Source organism: Pyrus communis, chromosome 1 (genome assembly GCF_963583255.1).
Source record: "Pyrus communis chromosome 1, drPyrComm1.1, whole genome shotgun sequence".
In the NCBI taxonomy this organism is placed as follows: Eukaryota; Viridiplantae; Streptophyta; class Magnoliopsida; order Rosales; family Rosaceae; genus Pyrus; species Pyrus communis.
In genome coordinates this window covers 190,939-210,290 of record NC_084803.1, presented here as the reverse complement: position 1 = coordinate 210,290, position 19,352 = coordinate 190,939, and the positions used below count along the sequence as shown (strand labels likewise).

Here is a 19,352-nt window from a genome sequence, read left to right as displayed (position 1 = left end):
GAAAAATTAAAATTCGTAAAAGTTTAGAGGAGCCCGTACCAAATACTGACATTAACTAAAAAAGCCGTCAGCTAATCTATTAACTCAGATTCACAACTGATTTTTGTGTTTACAATAGAAATCAATTATAATTTATGAAACTGGTTGGTTCCAACAACGAACCAAATGGTACATCCCAGGCAGATCAAACCAAACCCCCAATCCCAATTTGGACATCGACATTCTGATCAATCTGTAAAACAAATTTCAAATTACAACTCTAAAACACAAGTAAACCCACGATCCTCCCCGTTGGAAGCCATATACTATCCATAGCAACACCCACCCGCCCGCCTGCAAGGCAGTATTAGCACTTGTCCTTCCCTGAATCACCCTCAAGCCGTCGCCGTATGTCCCTGCGTAATATTTGAACATATTCCTGCACAAGTGGAAAAGGCACAACCGTTTCAATACAGTACGGATTAATCTCAAGACTAGCACCTCCCACAAACGTCAAGCATACAACACATACACTGGAGAGATGCTCGTCCCTGCACAACTCATCCACAAGTTCTTGAGGACCACTTCCTCCGCCAGACAGCTGAACTGAATTTTCAACTAGAGCATGAAAAACATCTCCCGGTGCATTCAGGTTTTCAATCCTCTGAACCACTTCTTGGAGATTAATCTAGAGCATAAAGAAACAGAGCTATTACAAGTTGCAATTTATGGCTCAATTAAAAAACAAACCATAACCCTTTACGGCCAAAAATACAAAAACCCTCACTGTCCCAGAAAAGTGAAATGTTGATCCAAGACTTTGACGAATAGACAAGTTTTGAAGTCCATATACACACCTCAGAATTAGGGATATTATCATCTCCACTGAGACCTCGCTCATTGTGGGGTGGACGAGATTCAGGAACCAAAGCAGAGGATGGCCGGACGGGATTTGATCCAGCCCCAAGGGCGCGAGTTACAATGGGCATCATTTGTTGGAACATCCTGGACATATCAATCCCACCACCTTGGCCTCCTCCAAACAAGGTTCCCAAATCTTGGCTGTCAACCTGTTCAGCAATCTGATTGACAGCATTCCTCATCTGTGGATTCTGTGTAAAGTTCTGTAACATATTCCTCAATATATCGGGAGAACCCGCTCCTGTTTGGTCTGAAACACCTGCCAACAGACCATTCAGGGCTGGACTCTGCAGAACCTGAGACATCATGCTTCCCATATCAACTTGGCCAACAAGACCTTGCCCTCCCAATGGTCTACCATCTCTGACCTGCCCAACAGCAGGCACTGTTTGTCTTGCCGGCACATCACTTGAATTCATCCTACTTACATCAGAACTACGAGATGCAAGGGACTGCGAAACTTGCTGGCCACCTATTACTTGCTGATTCTGATTGATGGGAGAACTAGTTATTCCACCATCTCCATTCTTGGTCAGTGGTTTTGGCTGCCTGGCTTGTCTCTGATTGGATCAATGATACAGTTTCAGTAACAACCTAAATGAAAGTTGACTGCAAAGTATTTATTTATTTTAATATGTAGGAGCCTGAAAAAAAAAACAAACCAATAGTATGTACTCTTAATTGCTTCCCCAAGCACTACATCCATCATATTGTGGCCAAGTATTTATACTTTAAACTGCTGATATATCAAGACTAAAGTGGGGGGGAGGGGGGGGGGGGGGGAATTTGGTTTGTAACAGATTTTTCTGAAATCAATGAAACAGATGCAAAATTATTATACCTTACGCTCCAAAACTCCGAGTCCTAAACCAAGTGGAACAGATTTCGCACCCTCAGCTTGCTTCTCACTGGATTGTGGAGCATTTCCCCTCTCATCTTCTCTCACCATGGTGTTTTGGCCACTTGAAGAGCTTAGAGAACCTCCAACCGGGAATATTGAATCGTTTTTCAAGGTACTAACACTTCCTGAATCCTGAGAATTACGAACTTTGACACATTACGGTTGGGCATCGGATTACATCAGTGAAATAATAAATAAATATATAAAACAACCTAAATGAAGGGAATTCCAAGAATGTGTGAAACATACCTTCTGACCTTCACTTTCAGATGTGCAACCAGGTAGTGACACACCAGCTACATCGATATAGCCAGTACTTGGAGGTTCACTTCCTGCATAATTACGTGGTTCAACAGATGGATTCTGAACAGTGGACACATCCTGACCTGATTACAGAACAAAATAGCTTAGGAAAACTAGAATGACATTCTATATCCACAGAAGCCAAAGCACATACAGCAAGGTACCTGATTGAACTGTGTCTTCAGCTTGTGTATCGCCAACAAAATTTCTAAAATGTGAGTTAAGTTCAGCAACAATGGAGGAAAGCGAGGAGCCAGAAGGCTGCTGTGAAACTGAAACACCAGAACTGGGTTGTGACGCATTGGAGACTGAAACACCAATTTGGGAGGATGGAATAGTGGCACCAACTACATTTCTCACTGGCAGCACCCTGCCACCTGAATCCCTAGAACCAGATGGGATACCCTCCCCATTACTACCCCTAGCACCAACTGCGGAAATAATTTGTGCAAGTGAGGTACTCGATGGTAAAAAGTGTTTTGCATTGATACATAAAAGGTAAAAGCTTCAAGTCAGCAATAAATTTTACTTACCAGCATGTATATGGATGTTTACATTCCTTGGAGCACTTCCAATTCCAACAGGACCAAAACTCACAGGGTTTGATTGAGGTACAGAACCACCAAAGAGTGAGCTTGTTTGAAGAGGGAAAGGCTGCAAACAAAACATTATTCGCGGGGGTTGGTTGGCATCTAAACAAAATCAATATAATTAAACCAAAATTAACCAAACCTCAAAAAATGGATATACCAACAAAAAGATAAAACGCCGAGTTAAACAACCACACTTATTGAACTAATGGCCATACTTTGCTTCTCCACTATACTATCAAAATTAGTCCCCAATAATAATAATTTTCACTCGACTAATTTATATGTTTTCATTTGCATGTCTTGCTTAATCCATATGTGATAGTATGTATACATTCATAATAAATGCATCAACAAACCTGGACCATTATAGGATTAGGCCCTGATGGGGATATATAAACTGCTGGCCCAGCATTCACAACAGCTTCTCCCTGTAGATTTTTTTGCCACAACAATTATAAACAACTATAGCCTATTATTCACAGATTTAAACCCGGACATTGAGATCAAACTAGAACATACTGGAGACTGCCCCATACGAAGGGTCCAAATCGTTCGGCCAAGCTCAAGAAGAAGAGAACCTAAATGTTGCATTGCAAGTCCTAATTGTATAGATTCTGTCTGAATTTGACCTCTCACAGATGGATCAGGAGACGCTCCATCTTGTTCCAAGCGTCCTGCAATGTGCTACAAAGTTGCAGCAAATTAAAATTAAACTCAGAATCAGTTAACACAAGCAGTAAATAAAGATGAAATGGTCATGAATCTTTATCAGGATGAAGCTTTCCATTTTAATAAATGAGAGTTGGTAAGCATTTGAAAGTATGGAAACAATAACTTTCTTTGAGAATTATGTTTGGTACATGATATGAGCAAAACACTTTACAATAGCTTCAATCTTCATATTACACGTGAATCTATTGAAATTGATCCAATCCACCAAACTGAACTGATCAGCTGGGCGGATTGAATAATGACTGTGGTGAGCAAGCACTTTAATAATCCAAGCCTCAAAAAGTTTGTATCCTTATAAAAAGGCAAGTTTTAATTCCTTTAATCATAGAAGACATGAAATCTTTGAACTGCATTGTTATACAATGCAATTGAAACTTAGATACGATATGCTCTAGCATGCAAAGGAACCCTTCTTCTACAACCCAAATGGGAAAATACAAAACTTTTTAAGTCCAAGACTAACAGTTAATTCGAGGGAAAATGATCATTGTATGTGTATGGTGCCATCATAGTTTCTCTGGAAAAAATAGCATAAACAGCATAATCAATAGGGAAAGATAACTTTAGAAGTCTTACAGATAGCGCAGAAACAGCATGATTGCTGAGTAGTCGCTCTACATGACGAAGAACAATCCCCAATGCCTCAGGTGTGGGCATCCCCTGTGCAGTGGAAGGTAAGTTCACCCTAGATGGGTCTCCTGTATTGGTTGCAGATGTATTTGGCTGATAACCTAAATAAAACCAGAAAATTTTAGCTTATTCCTTATGTCTTACTGTATAGTAAAAGACTTTTTGGTTTTTAACCATTTTGCGATAATCCCTGCTCCATTCTCTTCATGAACTCGGATAGTGTATCCAAAGAGTGTGGAATTGGCTGAACAGAAAACATAAAAAACATTAAGCAGTCACATACATGTCCAATTCACTTATAAGACATGCCCAAAAAACCATAACAATACCATATTTAATGAAGGCATAGGAAATGCTGCAGCTGCAAGAGGAGTTTGCACAGCTTGAGGAAAAGTTTGGAATGGTTGAGTAGGAAATGCCTGTCCAGACTGTGCTTGATGTCCTCCTCCGTTGACATTATGAGACCCTTCTGTTTCATTTCCATTACGAGGCTGACCAGGAGTGTTTGACTGTAGGAAAACCACACAAGAAATTTATATTTTTTTCCTAAGGAACGTTAGCCCATGAACACTTATGACATTTTCTTTAGTTTTACAAGATTACAGCAGTTTCAAGAAACTAGTAATTTAATCAATTTATTTTATCTGGACCACAATTGCAAGTGAGAAAAATACTTAGGATATTAGACATATCTGGTTGTAATTTCAAGAAACATTCATTGCTCACCGAAGTAGTGAACTGTGGGTTGCCTGTGCCATTAGTTGTAGCCTGGGTGCCAATTCCAATAGAATTCAGAACCGCGCCAATAAGCTACCAAGAAAGAATAAAGTATAATGTGCTTCCGGAAGTACAACTTTAAGGCTCCTCACCCATTTATATATAATACACACACACACACACACACACACACACACATATAAATCCATTACTTTAACACAACAAGAAGCGAATACGAACCCGACTAAGATCAGGAACAGCGCCTTCACCTTGATCTCCAACATTAAATGTCCCAAGAACTACACTGTGAGATATCTGGCCAATGCGACCACGAGGAACACCACTAGCATCATTTCCTGCCAAATTACATCAAGAAGCTTATATACCAACATTGCTCAAAAAACAAATTACTCTAAACCTGAAATAGAAGTACCAACACTACTAAAATCAAATTACTTATTTACCACTATTCACATGTGCCTCGCCAGAACTTGTACCCGATGAAGGTTGTGGCTGGGATGGCTGCCTAATAACTAAGTGCAATGTGTGCCCATTTTCCAAATCTACAAGAGGTTAAGGGATCATATGCTGAAACTGATCAACAGTGGCTAAGATGTGCAACAGCAACCACATTGCAGGACAACAAGGATTTGATCATGAGGCACTCCCAAAAGGTTTAGCAATAGAAACTAAGTGGGGGATCAACAATAACTATTGTAATACCTAAAATTTTGAAAGCTTAAAAAAATTGAAATGTCATACAAGAGGTTTGTGTGTCAACATATGTATTGTGGTGACACAATCAACTAACCAACCCAGCTGACAGATGACAGGTAGAGATCCAATTCAGTTACTCAAATTTCAAGCATTCTGCCTGGGTGAACATACTACACGCACCAGAATTCCTATATAAATCTAATGTAAACAATACATGTTCGGAATAGTAGGATACGATACTCAGAAAGAGGATGGTCATCTTTTAACACCCTTCCCCTGAAAATCAGCCGCTGCTGACCGACTGGTACACCTGTTTGATCAGCTATTTTTTCCTTGAACAGTGAAACTCGCATCTGAAATAAAAATGTATATGTACAAACATCTCAGTATATAAAATAAATAAGATCTTGAAAGGATCATATCTTGATAAGGGCAGGGACAAACATGTAGTTCCTAGCAGTTGGCTCAAGGTTTAGATATGACAAATAACAAAACTAAACCCCATATAAGTAAGCATTACGAAAGACATGACCAAAGACTAGAACTCACATTTTTATCAACTTGAAAACTGTACATCTGTGAGTCTAAAGTCTTAATATTGATCTCAAGATTTGAATCAGAAGTGGCCCCAACAACATTGCCGGAACTGGCGCCTTCATTGGAGTACTGATCTTCCATGCTAGTCGAAATGGTTCAGAAAGTAACCTCAAGTTTCCAACCTTTAGTATCTGCCTGTAGAATCAAACATCATTTTTCCTTTCAACAACAAAGATCAAACTTCCTAGTACAGTAGTACATAATTCGCAGAATCGACAAGCAATATAACAGATATTGTCTGATTTTGCAATACGAAATAGAATCCCGGATGATGCTATTGCTCGACAGAGCTGAATCTGAACGTGCAAACAAATATTTAGGGTTTTGCAGTCAAACCCTAGAAGACTGGAAATTTCATTGATTTGGGAATTGCATTGGAACCTTCAAATGCCGAATTATAAATTCCAAACTCCAACAAACAAACAAACAAAACATTTGATCTTCAAAAAGCAAATCTACACACCCGATAATCGTTCAATCCTACGGCGATCGCAGGCCTCAACTGGCTGATGCAAAGTAACAACGTTGGAAAGTCCGGTTCCGGTGGTCTTCAATTACAATACAAAAGCCCTAATTGCAAACTTGGGGAATTTTCGGAAGGTTCCAGTTCCGGTTCCGGTTCCTATTAAACGAGAGGGGTGTACGATATCTGTTGGAATTTAGAACTTAAAATGACTATTTTTTTTATAGCAAGCAAAATCCTAAAATGACTTGAAGAAACAATTCTTCTTTTTTTTTTTTTTTAAATAAAAAATAAAAAATTTAAAAGCTAATTTTCTTGTTGACTTCAACTTTCTTCCTCACATTTGGGATTAAATTAGGAAATGGCAAATACCAACTGCAAGTTAAACTTGGGATAACTCAAAGTAAAAAAAATTGGGATAACTCATTCTTTAATGAACAAATTTCAAAAACCTTAGACGTTTGACTTAATTCCAAAATAAGATAAATAAATGTTTGTGGCTAGGTGACTTAAGCGTCTACATTTATTTACTCATATCCTTTGATATTTAATTTTCACTTCGTAGAATTTCTTGTATTAGAAAAAAAATTTAGAAACTGTCCATAAGATTTTGAGAATGAATGAAAGTATGATTAGTTGTATATTATTGATGGTTTTATACTATCAACATTGAACAATGATGTTGTAATTTTTAAAACTTGCATGGATGTAGTGTTATTATTTTCTTGTTTAGTGCACGAAGAGTGCATATGAGGAGGAATGAAAGTATAATTAGTTGTATATTATTGATGGTTTTATACTATCAACATTGAACAATGACGTTGTAATTTTCAAAACTTGCATGAATATAATATTATTATTTTCTTGTTTAGTGTACGAATAGTGCATATGAGGAGGGTTTTTTTTTTTTTTTTTTTTAAGAAAAAACGTTAAAGTTGCAAATCTACCCTCAAGTCATGGGATGATGAAAAAAAAAATAGCTTAGACATTGACACCAATATCAGTAAAGGCCACTGTATTACGTTTGAGCTAGCAAAATTGATGCCACTTGAGCCAGTCATACCAAGGGTCGCCAACTTTTGTTTTGACTCGAGAGGCTGTTGCACAATATCTGGGGGTTTGCCGGGTAAAATAGCACCTTCAATTCTGCACACACAATCTTTGAGTGGGGAGGGAGTTAACAATAAATCGGTAATTTAGAAACTATTTTGTTTTTTAGTAATCCAGAAACTAATTTGCTTAGTCCCCTTAGTTATAAATGAGGGACGAGGGGCTGCCTACACGGGCATGAATCACATGATCAGACATATTCCAATTCTCTGGTCACATGTATATCCTGCATCTTTGTCATTTATTATTTGATTCCACTGGACGGACTCGATCATTCATTGATCAATTTGTTTTATTATATAATTATGTTATAATATTATGAGCCATTCAATGTGTGGATGGTCAACCCACTACATCCCACTCATCCCACTCTACATGTCCTTCCACTAGAAGTTGCCACTGCTTTGCCTATAAATCAAAGGAGATACGAAGAGAATAAAGATATAGAAAAAAAACAGAAGAGAGAAGGCAGAAGGCTCATGGCAAAGAGAGGAAAAAGAGAGGAGATAATAGAGAGGGTTATATTTGTAATTTTATTAGTTCAGATTGTAATGAAAGCATCACTACTGCCCCGATGACGTACTCCAATCACACTGACGATAGAAGAACCTGTAAATTTTATGTCTTATTTATTTATTCTACTGCACACACCGTTAATTTTACAGTAAATTATATATTGTAAATTGAGAATAAAATTCATTGTTTAATTTAATTGTAGGCAGGCTGTCATTTTTCATTAACCTACTAATCTACTGATAATATTTTCTAATCACATATTTTATTGCTAAAAACTACTGGTTGGCCACTCCCAACTCCAAGGTCCAAAGTCCACGGGCCAGCCAAAATTCCAAATGATTACGTTTGTAACGGTCCTTATTCACGTCCTTTTTCTGAATTCTGACCAGAAACCTCTAAAAAAATAATGTTATCCTTATCGTATTTTTGTATTACAATTATATCTTATTTTTGGTGATATGGACAACCACATCATTTAAATTAATTAATATTTAATTTCAAAATATTAATTAATAATTAATAAAAAGATTGTTAATTAAATGAAGATTGTATTATACAAGGAGTCTCCTTCTTCCACATAAGATTATTTAAGTGTTTTAATTAACAAAAAAATTGAAATTAAATTATGTAATTTATCCAACTCATCTGCCACCTAAAATAGTAAAAAAATGCAGTATAAAATTATAGTAAGAATAACATTACTCCTATAAGATTATTTAAGTGTTTTAAATAATCTTCACGTAAGATTATTTAAGTGTTTTAATTAATAAAAATATTGAAATTAAATTATGTAGCTTGTCTCACTCATCTACCACCTAAAATGGTAAAGAAATATAATATAAAATTATGGTAATAATAGAAATACTCCTACAAAAATGGTCCATGCCTAATGCCTTAAACGCACTCACAAGTCACAGCAGACAGACAGGCTCACAAGTTGAGAGAGAGAGAGAGAGAGAGAGAGAGAGAGAGAGAGAGAGAGAGAGAGAGCGAGCGCTTTAGCAATGGAGCATCAGAGATTGTCGGGTGGAAGCAGATGGAGAGGGAAGCCTATTCGATGCAGAGGTTTTCTTTTCTTTTCGGTTTTTTCTCTTCTTTGATTATTAATTATTGATTAACTTTCTTGCTCTTGCTGCTAATGAATGCATGATTAAGTTTAAATGAATAGTAGTCTGACTCTGACTGATATGTGTTGCACTTGAACTTGCATGTTAATTAATAGCTGCGGTGAGTCGGAAGGCAGCGGAGCCGCTAATTCTGGAAGAGATCCTGGTGGCGCCGCCAATGCCTCATGAAGTCCGCATCCGAATTATCTGTACCTCTCTCTGCCACAGCGATATCACTTTCTGGAAAATGAAGGTTTTTTCTTTCCTTCTTCTTTCCTCCTATATAATTAATTAACAAGTAGTTGGTGCTTAATACTTCCAAAACTTTTTGTTTGTTAGGACTTTCCTGCAATTTTCCCCAGAATTCTTGGTCACGAAGCTGTGGGGTGAGCTCCAACGCTTTCCTATACGTCTTATTGCCATTTGCTTTCCAAGACATGATAAAGTAGCAACTAGCAAGTTAGGAACTGCCAAAAATTAAAGGGAAGAAAGAAAGGCCAAGTCTATCACTTTATTAATCTTTACCATGTCAAATGATGTATGTATACTTTTTTTAATTTCCTTAATTAGCACAAGTATAATCGTTAAGGGATCGGTCACCAACCACATCTAACTTTTGCTGCAAAGGGCAGTTAGAAGCTTTGGTTGTCATATGTTTCAGACACATTTGTTTGATCATCACTGCTGATATACTTGTCCATCAATGCTTATTTGTCATAGGGTTGTGGAGAGTGTTGGGGAGGATGTCAATGAGGTCTCAGAAGGAGATACTGTCATCCCAACTTTCATGCCAGAATGTGGAGAATGCGTAGATTGCAAATCCACAAAGAGCCACCTATGTACAAAACTCCCCTTCAAGCTCTCACCTTTTATGCCAAGACACGAGACTAGCCGATTCACAGACCTCAATGGGGAGGTTCTATACCATTTTTTGTCCGTGTCTAGTTTTTCAGAGTATACAGTGGTTGACGTAGCCCATGTCACAAAAATTGACCCTGCAGTACCTCCAAATAGGGCATGCCTTCTCGGCTGTGGAGTATCAACAGGTACACTAGAAATTCCTTATAATTCTTATTGAGATAGTGTGGTGTTTGAAAAATCTAGAGTTGTTCTAAAAAATCCATTTTTTTGTGTACATGTGTAGTCGCATCTCACTAAAAATTTAGATAACATCTATATCAATCTTTGACAAATTTGGCTTTAGGAGTTGGAGCTGCTTGGAAGACAGCAAATGTGGAGAAGGGATCAACTGTTGCTATATTTGGGCTAGGTTCAATTGGATTAGCTGTATGTTCTTGCAGAACGTAGTCTGCATATCTTTTTGCTACTTTTCCTCTTTATGATATGTGATTAATTGCATCAGGTCCATGATTGATTTATCCAGGTCGCAGAGGGAGCAAGACTTTGTGGAGCTACTAGAATTATTGGAGTGGATGTGAATCCGGACAAATTTGAAATTGGTATTTGGATTCTATCAGAAGAAATTGATCTTACTTTTGTTAGCAAAAAGCTTTGTATTCATGTGAATGTGCTTTCTGCAAAGAATATTGTTCATTTTCTTATCACCACTTATTGTTCTTTTTCTTATCACCACTTATTGTTCTTTTTCTTATCACCACAGGAAAGAAGTTGGGCCTCACCGACTTTGTGAATGCTGCAACTTGTGAGAATAAATCTGCGAGCCAGGTTTTCTCTAAAACTATGCCTGACTATTCAGAGATTGTAGTATTTAATTTTTCACCTCTGGTTCACTTGGTTATCCTACTAAGCATTTCCAGTTCTTTTTTCTCATGTAAAACAGGTGATCATTGAGATGACTGGCGGGGGTGCAGACTATTGCTTTGAATGTGTTGGACTGGCATCATTGGTGCAAGAAGCTTATGCTTGTAGCCGAAAGGTTCTTGCTCTCTCTCTCTCTCCCCCTCCCCCCCCCCCCCCCCCCCTCTCCGTTCCTATCTCTCACACACACAGACATTATCACTATCATGTCTTTTGCTGTCTTTTGTTGAACATCTTTCCCCTTCTGATAATTAGTTATCAAAACAAGAAAGTGCATAATTCTGATCATGTGGGAGCTAGTTGTTTTAGATTATAACATGCATCATATTTTATGTAAGTCTATGCCCAGAAGGCTTGTGAACCTCCATCAGCCGTCAGGATGAATTTAGGCGGCTATAATTTGTTTTCACTGAACAGTGTATTAATATCTTTCTTTTCAACTGCAGGGTTGGGGAAAAACAATCGTGTTAGGTGTGGACAAACCAGGGTCAAAGGTGAGCCTTCCCTCTAGTGATATCCTTCACAGCGGCAAAACCCTCATGGGATCCTTATTCGGAGGACTCAAACCTAAATCGGATATCCCTGCTCTCATCAATCGTTACATGGACAAGGTGATTTAGGAGTAAACTGTTTACTTGGATTGTTTTTCGCTTTACCGTAACTGGATATCCTTTTAATTTTTTGATTTTCATGGTATCAGGAACTACAACTGGATGAGTTTGTGACACATGAGGTGAGGTTTGAAGACATCAACAAAGCTTTCGATTTGCTCATTGAAGGGCAATGCCTTCGATGTGTAATCTATATGAGCAATGAGTAAATTACTTCTGTGTGTAACAGCCTTTACATTTATATGTACTCTAAGCTATCAATAAGCATGTAAGGTTTCATTTTCCAAATGAGTACTTATTTGCATCCCTTGTTACCTTTTCTTCTTATTTTCTTTAAGAGGGATACACATGAAAGAAAAATACTAAATAAACATTTAAGAGACTGCAAATCCACTAGATGCGCCAGTGAAGCAGGTGTTGGGGGAATCCTTGGTTTCCTTTGCTGAACCAAAATGCCTTAGCCTGTAAACCCCCGAATTTGCATCCCTCGGTCTTTCCCCTTCTATGGTTGCTGTGCCATATAAGCTACTGGTATCTACATTCCACTTGAAAAAGAGGGAGAAATCATCATCGTCGTAAACAGGAACCCAGTGTTTTCCTTGAAGCATCTCTACCACTGCATATGTCCCTTCCGTCAATAAGTCATATCTTGAGTTAGCACTCCAAAACGTGGCAGTTGGTCTATCTCCCTTTTTGAATGATCCACTTTTGGGTAAGTTGATATCCTCTTTAATAACCCCCAAAGTTTGTATCTGGGGGAGGTGAGTTGTTAGATATCCTCTATCCCACATCGGCAGAAGGCTTGAGAATAAACTCTTTAAATAGAATTACCCCACTCTAACTAACATCGAGACATTTTGTAATAAAACCTCATACTTGATGGATTGACAAGTGGGGATAATATTAATGTTGTTGGAGTGGGCCCATGGCCCGTCTACTCGTTAGAGTGGGGCCATGACCCGTCTACCCATTAGAGTGAGCCCATGACCCGTCTACCTGAAATTTAAGATGATATCAGAGTCAGGAGACGGGTAATCAACTAAGAGCGTGAGTTGTACAAAGGAAAGAGTCTCCAGAACAATCAACCACGAGCCTGAGTTGTACATAGGAAAGAGTCTCCAGAACAATCAACCACGAGCCTGAGTTGTACATAGGAAAGAGTCTCCAGAACAATCAACTACGAGCCTGAGTTGTACATAGGAAAGATGTGGTGGTAAGGGAACTTAAGGAAGGCCTTTGTCTCCCTTTGCCATCGCTTTGGCTAATTTCTCGAATTCTTGAATGTAAGATGATGACGTGTGAGGACCATAGAGAGTGGAAGCTAGATTTAAGTAGTGCGAAGTTAAGAAATTGATTCCTAGGTAGGTCTCATGCCAAACGTGTTAAACAATAAATTTCCTTAAGGGTTGAGTATGTACCTCATATCTTTGTTGTGTGTATTAGGAAGACCTGCTATTACAATGTGAGTACCCTCATCAAATTCACCATTGCTGTTACTTATAAGGGTCTCCTTGACTGCTTCCCTTAGCCGCCAACTGGCCATCGTGGTGAATTCTGCAAGAATCGGTAGCTTAGAGATTGTTAAATCCATTCGTACTGGTGTCAAGAGCAGGCCTTATGGTGAGTGCTCATGGTGGCTGTTTGTCTTATGGTGCATGTCACTTGTGAGGGGTTTTAGTTTTTAGATTGATTTATGCAGAAAGGTGTAAACGAATCTCAGTAATGTTGGAATGGGACTGCCTTGGTGTTTTGGTAAAGAATTTGTCAGTGCGCATGCGATGGACATAGGTATGAGTTGTGAATTGTAAAAGAGGACTAATATCCAGGGACAGAAAGTATGATCTGCTTCCCAACCTGAACATTTGAATAGCAACGGTTGCAGACTGCATTTGATCCCTAAGGTTAGAATAGTTAAGAGAATTTTCTCTCAACTGCGTGCTATAAGTAGTTCAGTACCGCCAGACATGCATGATATTCAGTACCGAGTTTGATAATCAACGTGAATCATTTGTGTCGTGAAATTACCCACCAACAGGTAAAGTCGAGACATCAGAATGTCGGCCTAAATGTAGCAATGTTCATCATGACCAAAAAACTAAAGACTAGAGATCGAGGAATGTGCGGTGGTTCCTCCATTAATTCCAGTACCATCCCATCCGTCCATCTGCGAGAGCTTTCCGGTCACAACTCCTTTTACGTCAATGAGCCGCAATTTACGGCTTCAGGGAGACAGACACACACGATCACTCCTTCATTTTTCATTTTTATCTTTTTGCTGTTTTCGTTCCTTCCTCACCCCCTCCCTTCGAATAGGCAAATTGGCTCGCTATCAAACAATAGAGAATTAGTTGATCAATCAACTGACTTAGAGATTAAATTTTCATTACGGATTAAGATTCCATATATGAAAGGATGTTGAATGTAAATAATATATGTTATATTATTACTGTCACATCCCAGTTCCGGTTCTGTCGTATCACAATATTGTTCGCTTTGAACCCTGACTACACCCTCACGGTTTTGTTTCTGGGAACTCACATGAGAACTTCCCAGTGGATTACCCATCCTGGGAATGCTCTCGCCCGAACTCGCTTAACTTCGAAATTCTAATGGAACTCGAAGCCATGTGAACTTCTGGGAACTCCATGTGAACTTCTGGGAACTCACATGAGAACTTCTTAGTGGATTACCCATCCTGGGAATGCTTTCGCCCAAACTCACTTAACTTCGGAGTTCTAATGGAACCCAAAGCCATGTGAACTTCCTTGTGGGTAACCCATCCTGGAAATGTTCTCGCCCGAACTCTCTTAACTTCGGAGTTCAGATGGAACCCGAAACTAGTGAGTTCCCAAAAGACCTCGTGCTGTATGGAGGGGAGCATGTACATATAAGGCATATCACCCCTTCTCCGTTGGTTGATGTGGGATCTTACAATCCACCTCACTTAAGGGGAACCCGACATCTTTGTCGGCACATCCGCACCGAATGGCAGAGTGACATCCTAGTCCAGGCTCTGCCATAGCACAATATTGTCTGCTTTGGGCCCCAGCTACGCCTTCAAGGTTTTGTTCGGAACCCGAAGCCAGTGAGTTCCCAAAAGGCCTCGTGCTGTATGGAGGGGAGCATGTACATATAAGACATATCACTCCTTCTCCGTTGGTTGATGTGGGATCTTACAATCCACCTCACTTAAGGGGAACCCGACATCCTTGCCTGTTAGACAAATAAGGAATATGGTTGGAGTCCTTGTGTAATTATATATAATATTATTATTGGAAGAATAAGCCGTCCTACAGCCGTCAAACCGTCCTATAGCCGTCCTACCTTGTCCTACCTACACACTAGCCGTCCTACACCCGTCCTACCTTGTCCTACCTACACACTAGGACGGCTACCTTGTCCTCTACAGCCGTCCTACCTTGTCCTACCTACACACTAGGACGGCTACCTTGTCCTACCTACACACTTGTATCATGTATATATATCCTTGTAATCTTGTAGAGAAACATAATGAGAAAAAAAGCATTCTCTTCCATTTTTCCACATTCACGTATCAATAACAAATATATTTTTAGCCTACATACCTTTTTCTACATTGTCGGCACATTCGCACCGAATAGCAGAGTGACATCCTAGTCTAGGCTCCGCCGTAGCACAATATTCTCTGCTTTGGGCCCCAGCTACGCCCTTACGGTTTTGTTTCTAAGAACTCATATGAGAATTTCTCAGTGGGTCACCCGTCCTGAGAATGCTTTCGCCCGAACTCACTTAACTTCGAAGTTCCGATAGAACCCGAAGCCAGTGAGTTCTCAAAATGCCTCTTTATATATGGAGGGGAGTATGTACATATAAAACACATTACCCCTTCTCTGTTGGTCGATATGAGATCTTACAATTACTTCGTAGGAATATGAAGCATCAGCTCATGAGTTGTAAGAAACGGACGATCCATCGAGATAATAAGATGAGTGGTGCAAGCACGATCCATCATTTTCCCAACGGACATCATCTTTGATATTTTGGTCCAATTGAAATAATGTAGGTATAAAGAAGCAAGCAGGTGAGATCCAAGTAAATACAACAAGATGACAATGTAAATGTTGTAACAATATTATTGAATTAATTGATTCAAAGAACCCTTCCACATTTTGTGTTAACATGCGTCTTTACATACTAGAACAAACTCACGATAAGAATAGAGAGGCAAAATTAGAAATTAATTTATGGTACTTTCGTTGCTGTATAATGTATATAGACTTATAATATCACAAGTTAAAAGTCTAAATTAAGAGATATGACTGATATTCCTATCTTGACCAATCAAGCCTCCACTTTCTTTTGCACCTCTGCGCATTTTGACATCATGTTACTCTACTTATCACTCCCACCTCCATGTTACTCTTCACTTTCACGCATGTACAACACTATATAGTACATGGATCCAAGTGACCGTCCGGATTAATTAAGGAAATGGGGATCCCTTGAGCATTTTCTTACATTACTTCATTTGCTTCTTCAATAGTTAATTTATTAAGTTACTCCAAAACAATATCAACATTGTAAAATTTGGCCATAAAACAAATTTACAAAGAACCATTCAGCATATAATCCCGTTGATAAATATGCATAGCATATATATATCTTATACATAAATACACACACACACACACACACACACACAGACCACACGAAGGGAATACAAAGGAAGAACAAATATCTTATTAATCAACAATAATGTTTAAATAACATACAAAAGAAATTCAAGGTCCTCCCAAACCAAAGAGAACCCTACAACGGAAACCCTAAACAAACTTGCATATAAGCCAATATACTCTCAATAGAAGATGGCAAATAAACCACCCATCACAGGGAGGAGGAAATTAACAAACCACAAATGAAACCACCATAACCATTCATTCCGAACACAAGACAAGATTATATATGTTCTTTTTTTCTTAATCCCTTGATTAGTAGGAAGGAGTATCCTTCTCTTTCTCCTTGATGTCCTTGTGATCTTCCTCGGCCTTGGAATGGTACCCAGGAAGCTTTTCCTTGATCTTCTCCATAATACCCTTCTTTTCCTTGGGCTCTTCGCCAGCTTCATAAGAGGCTGCTACCGGTGGCTCCGCGGCATGATGGTCGTGACTCTGCTGTTCGTACGAAGCAGCAGCAACTGGAACCTCCTCAGTCTTCTTGTGTCCAGGAAGCTTTTCCTTGATCTTCTCGAGGAAACCCTTATTTTCCTCAGTTGGGTAATCAGTGGGCTCTTCGTGGTGATGGACAACCGGAGCTGGAGCTTGATGATGATGTTCCTCCTCGTACACTTTCTCCACTGGGACAGCCGTGTCCTCTTTGTGATAGCCTTCTTCCGTGTGATCATCACCGGAGATCTTCTCCTTGATCTTATCCTTCAATCCCTTCTTTTCTTTCCTCTTCTTCTTCTTCTCTTCATCTTCCTCCTCATCGCTTGACTGCGAATGTTCAGAGATTTCATAGAGTTTAGACATTTAAGTTATGGAAATTAAGAACAAGGACAAATGTTAGAGGAATGCTGGGAAGATTAAATTGTTTTGACTAAATTTTGTAAGCATATGAAAATTTATGATTAAATTGTTAATATTTATCCTCATTTTTTATATTGGTGACACTTCTAATCTGTTAATTTAATCTACTAATTTAATTTTCTTAGTATTACTCTATATGTCATGTCAAATATATAATCAACGTAAACACTACGTGATTACACGCGGAATATGCAGAAAAACCCTGATCTATAAAATCCCAACAGGTTCGTTTCAGAATCCTTTGGTGAGATTCTAGAAATTCATGAAATATATCTGTTTATTTTACGTTCAATTTTGATCGGCATTGTTTATATTTAATTTAAAATAAAAAATATTTAAAATAATTTCTAATCATGTGTTGTTCATCTTGGTACTTTCTATATTTAATTTTAAATAAAAATATTTAAAATAATTTCTAATCGCTCTATATTTAATTTTAAATAAAAATATTTAAAATAATTTCTAATCGGCGATGAAGTAACATAATTTACGGATTCCTAAAATACTGCGAGATCCGGATTCCTTTCTTTTTTGGGTTAAGAAATCTTGCCAAAAATATGTATGATACAATACATGATTTCCTTTTAATTAGCTTAAAAGCAAATCGTTTGTAATAAAAAAATAAATTTCCAAATACGAATACTTACAGAGCTAGAACTGCTGTTAGATCGGTGAAGCTTCTGCAAGAGATTCTCGTGCTTCTTCTCCTTGTCCTCCTCCTCTTCTACTTTGCTGTATGATGATGTGTACTGATCAGGAGCCGGTGCCTTATGATGATCGGAGATCTTGGCTTTCTCATCAAACTCAGTGACGATCACCTCCTCCTCCTGATAAGAAGCTGGCTTCTCCTCATGCTGATAAGAAGTTGGCTTCGCCTCCGCTTTCTTCCCCAAGAAATCAAACAACCCGCGATCCTTGGTCTCGCCTGCACCAGATCCCTCCTCGTAATCCCCCGTCTTCCTCTCGTACTCGTGTTCTTGGCTCTTGTTGTACTCCTCCGCCATACTTTCTTAATATCAAATCACAACCAACTTAAAGAATAATGATTTTGTAAAGAGAGCAAACGAAATGTTGCTTTGATGTTCTTTGCTTATGCAGAGAGTGAGCTTTATATAGCATCCACCCACACGCATATGACGCCATTAAGTTAAAAGCAGATTATATATGCGATTTATATCCTATTGTAACCGACCGACGTGGTGAATTCAATTCAATCATAAAAGGAAAGAGGAGAATTAGTACCCGCGCAAATTTCCACTCGCCATGGATAGCCGACGCGTGTCAGGACGGCAAATGTGCCAGTTAGGAGCGGCGAGTTGTGCCTTCCTTGTAGGCAAATCAAATAATGGAAATCAAACAGTCTTAAAGGCAAAAGAAGAAAGTAGACGAATGCCAAGGAGGAGAGGTGAGACGTACTGGTGCTGAGAGCATGTACCAGTAAGAGGCCGCAACGTGTAAGGAGAACGTGGGAGGAGTGCAAGTGTGGGACCCCTCAGTGTCGGCCTTGTTCGGATAAATGCGTGAAGGTCGGTTTGATGGAGGGGACCACGTGGCAATCGTCGGAAGGAGGCATGGGGTTTTCGAGATTTGCGATGGTGGGTGCACCGTAAATTATTATGGTGGGCCATTTTATTATTCATCAGGATTATGAAAGAGAGAGGAATCCTCTCCTGATCATTCTTTCTGATTTATAAAATTTGTTGAAATTTGATCTAATAAATACAAATAAGAATTTATTTTAATCGTTGAATTAAATTTTATCCGTTCAGATTTTCGAACTTGGTGATTCTGGATCCCTTTCCTTATGAATGGTTATGACTTGCCGCTTGTCGGGTTCATCACTTTGAGAGGGTACCGAGTACAGATGGCAGCATGCCGCGGTTCTCGAACCATGGCTAGGCGCCGTACCGTTTTAGTTTTGGTTTAAGCCCAAAATTCAATCAATCGAGTTACCCTATGAATTATGAAATATTAGAAAACAAGTACGTACCAATTTTGGACGGTCTGCACGTGTCCATGCACGTGACTTGTAGTCTTTGTCTAAAACTTTGTTAAACTTAAGGATGAATTACAATTCACAACTTCAAATACATACAGCAAATTCAGAAGCTTT

The 19,352-nt window shown here is 38.8% G+C and overlaps 3 protein-coding genes across 4 annotated transcripts; 1 reads left to right on the top strand and 2 right to left on the bottom strand.

Moving 5' to 3' along the window:
* Positions 1 to 51: 51 nt before the first annotated feature.
* LOC137732242 (ubiquitin-like domain-containing protein CIP73) lies at positions 52 to 6,755 on the bottom strand. 2 transcript variants are annotated; one of them, XM_068471546.1, is made up of 18 exons: positions 6,554 to 6,755; positions 6,043 to 6,225; positions 5,729 to 5,846; positions 5,241 to 5,339; positions 5,017 to 5,132; positions 4,786 to 4,869; positions 4,389 to 4,568; positions 4,234 to 4,303; positions 4,006 to 4,160; positions 3,217 to 3,381; positions 3,054 to 3,125; positions 2,638 to 2,758; positions 2,269 to 2,535; positions 2,051 to 2,187; positions 1,742 to 1,933; positions 837 to 1,460; positions 512 to 667; positions 52 to 418 (listed from the first exon to the last, which is right to left on the bottom strand). In XM_068471546.1, exons 2-18 carry the CDS (start codon positions 6,169 to 6,171, stop codon positions 347 to 349), a joined length of 2,757 nt encoding a protein of 918 aa, XP_068327647.1. In that variant the 5' UTR covers positions 6,172 to 6,225; positions 6,554 to 6,755; the 3' UTR covers positions 52 to 346. The 2 variants fall into 2 exon arrangements, with proteins under 2 accessions (XP_068327647.1, XP_068327655.1); XM_068471554.1 differs by having other exon boundaries at positions 6,043 to 6,221.
* A 2,345-nt stretch (positions 6,756 to 9,100) lies between these two features.
* Positions 9,101 to 11,957, top strand: LOC137732257 (alcohol dehydrogenase-like 7). The gene is made up of 10 exons (XM_068471565.1): positions 9,101 to 9,244; positions 9,402 to 9,538; positions 9,625 to 9,671; positions 10,006 to 10,331; positions 10,490 to 10,572; positions 10,670 to 10,745; positions 10,907 to 10,971; positions 11,087 to 11,182; positions 11,511 to 11,675; positions 11,765 to 11,957. The coding sequence occupies exons 1-10, from the start codon at positions 9,184 to 9,186 to the stop codon at positions 11,882 to 11,884; spliced, it is 1,176 nt and encodes a 391-aa protein (XP_068327666.1). The 5' UTR covers positions 9,101 to 9,183; the 3' UTR covers positions 11,885 to 11,957.
* Positions 11,958 to 16,372: 4,415 nt separating this feature from the next.
* On the bottom strand, positions 16,373 to 18,367 carry LOC137737378 (dehydrin ERD14-like). Its single transcript, XM_068476834.1, has 2 exons — positions 17,887 to 18,367; positions 16,373 to 17,146 (listed from the first exon to the last, which is right to left on the bottom strand). Exons 1-2 carry the CDS (start codon positions 18,241 to 18,243, stop codon positions 16,643 to 16,645), a joined length of 861 nt encoding a protein of 286 aa, XP_068332935.1. The 5' UTR covers positions 18,244 to 18,367; the 3' UTR covers positions 16,373 to 16,642.
* Positions 18,368 to 19,352: the final 985 nt, after the last annotated feature.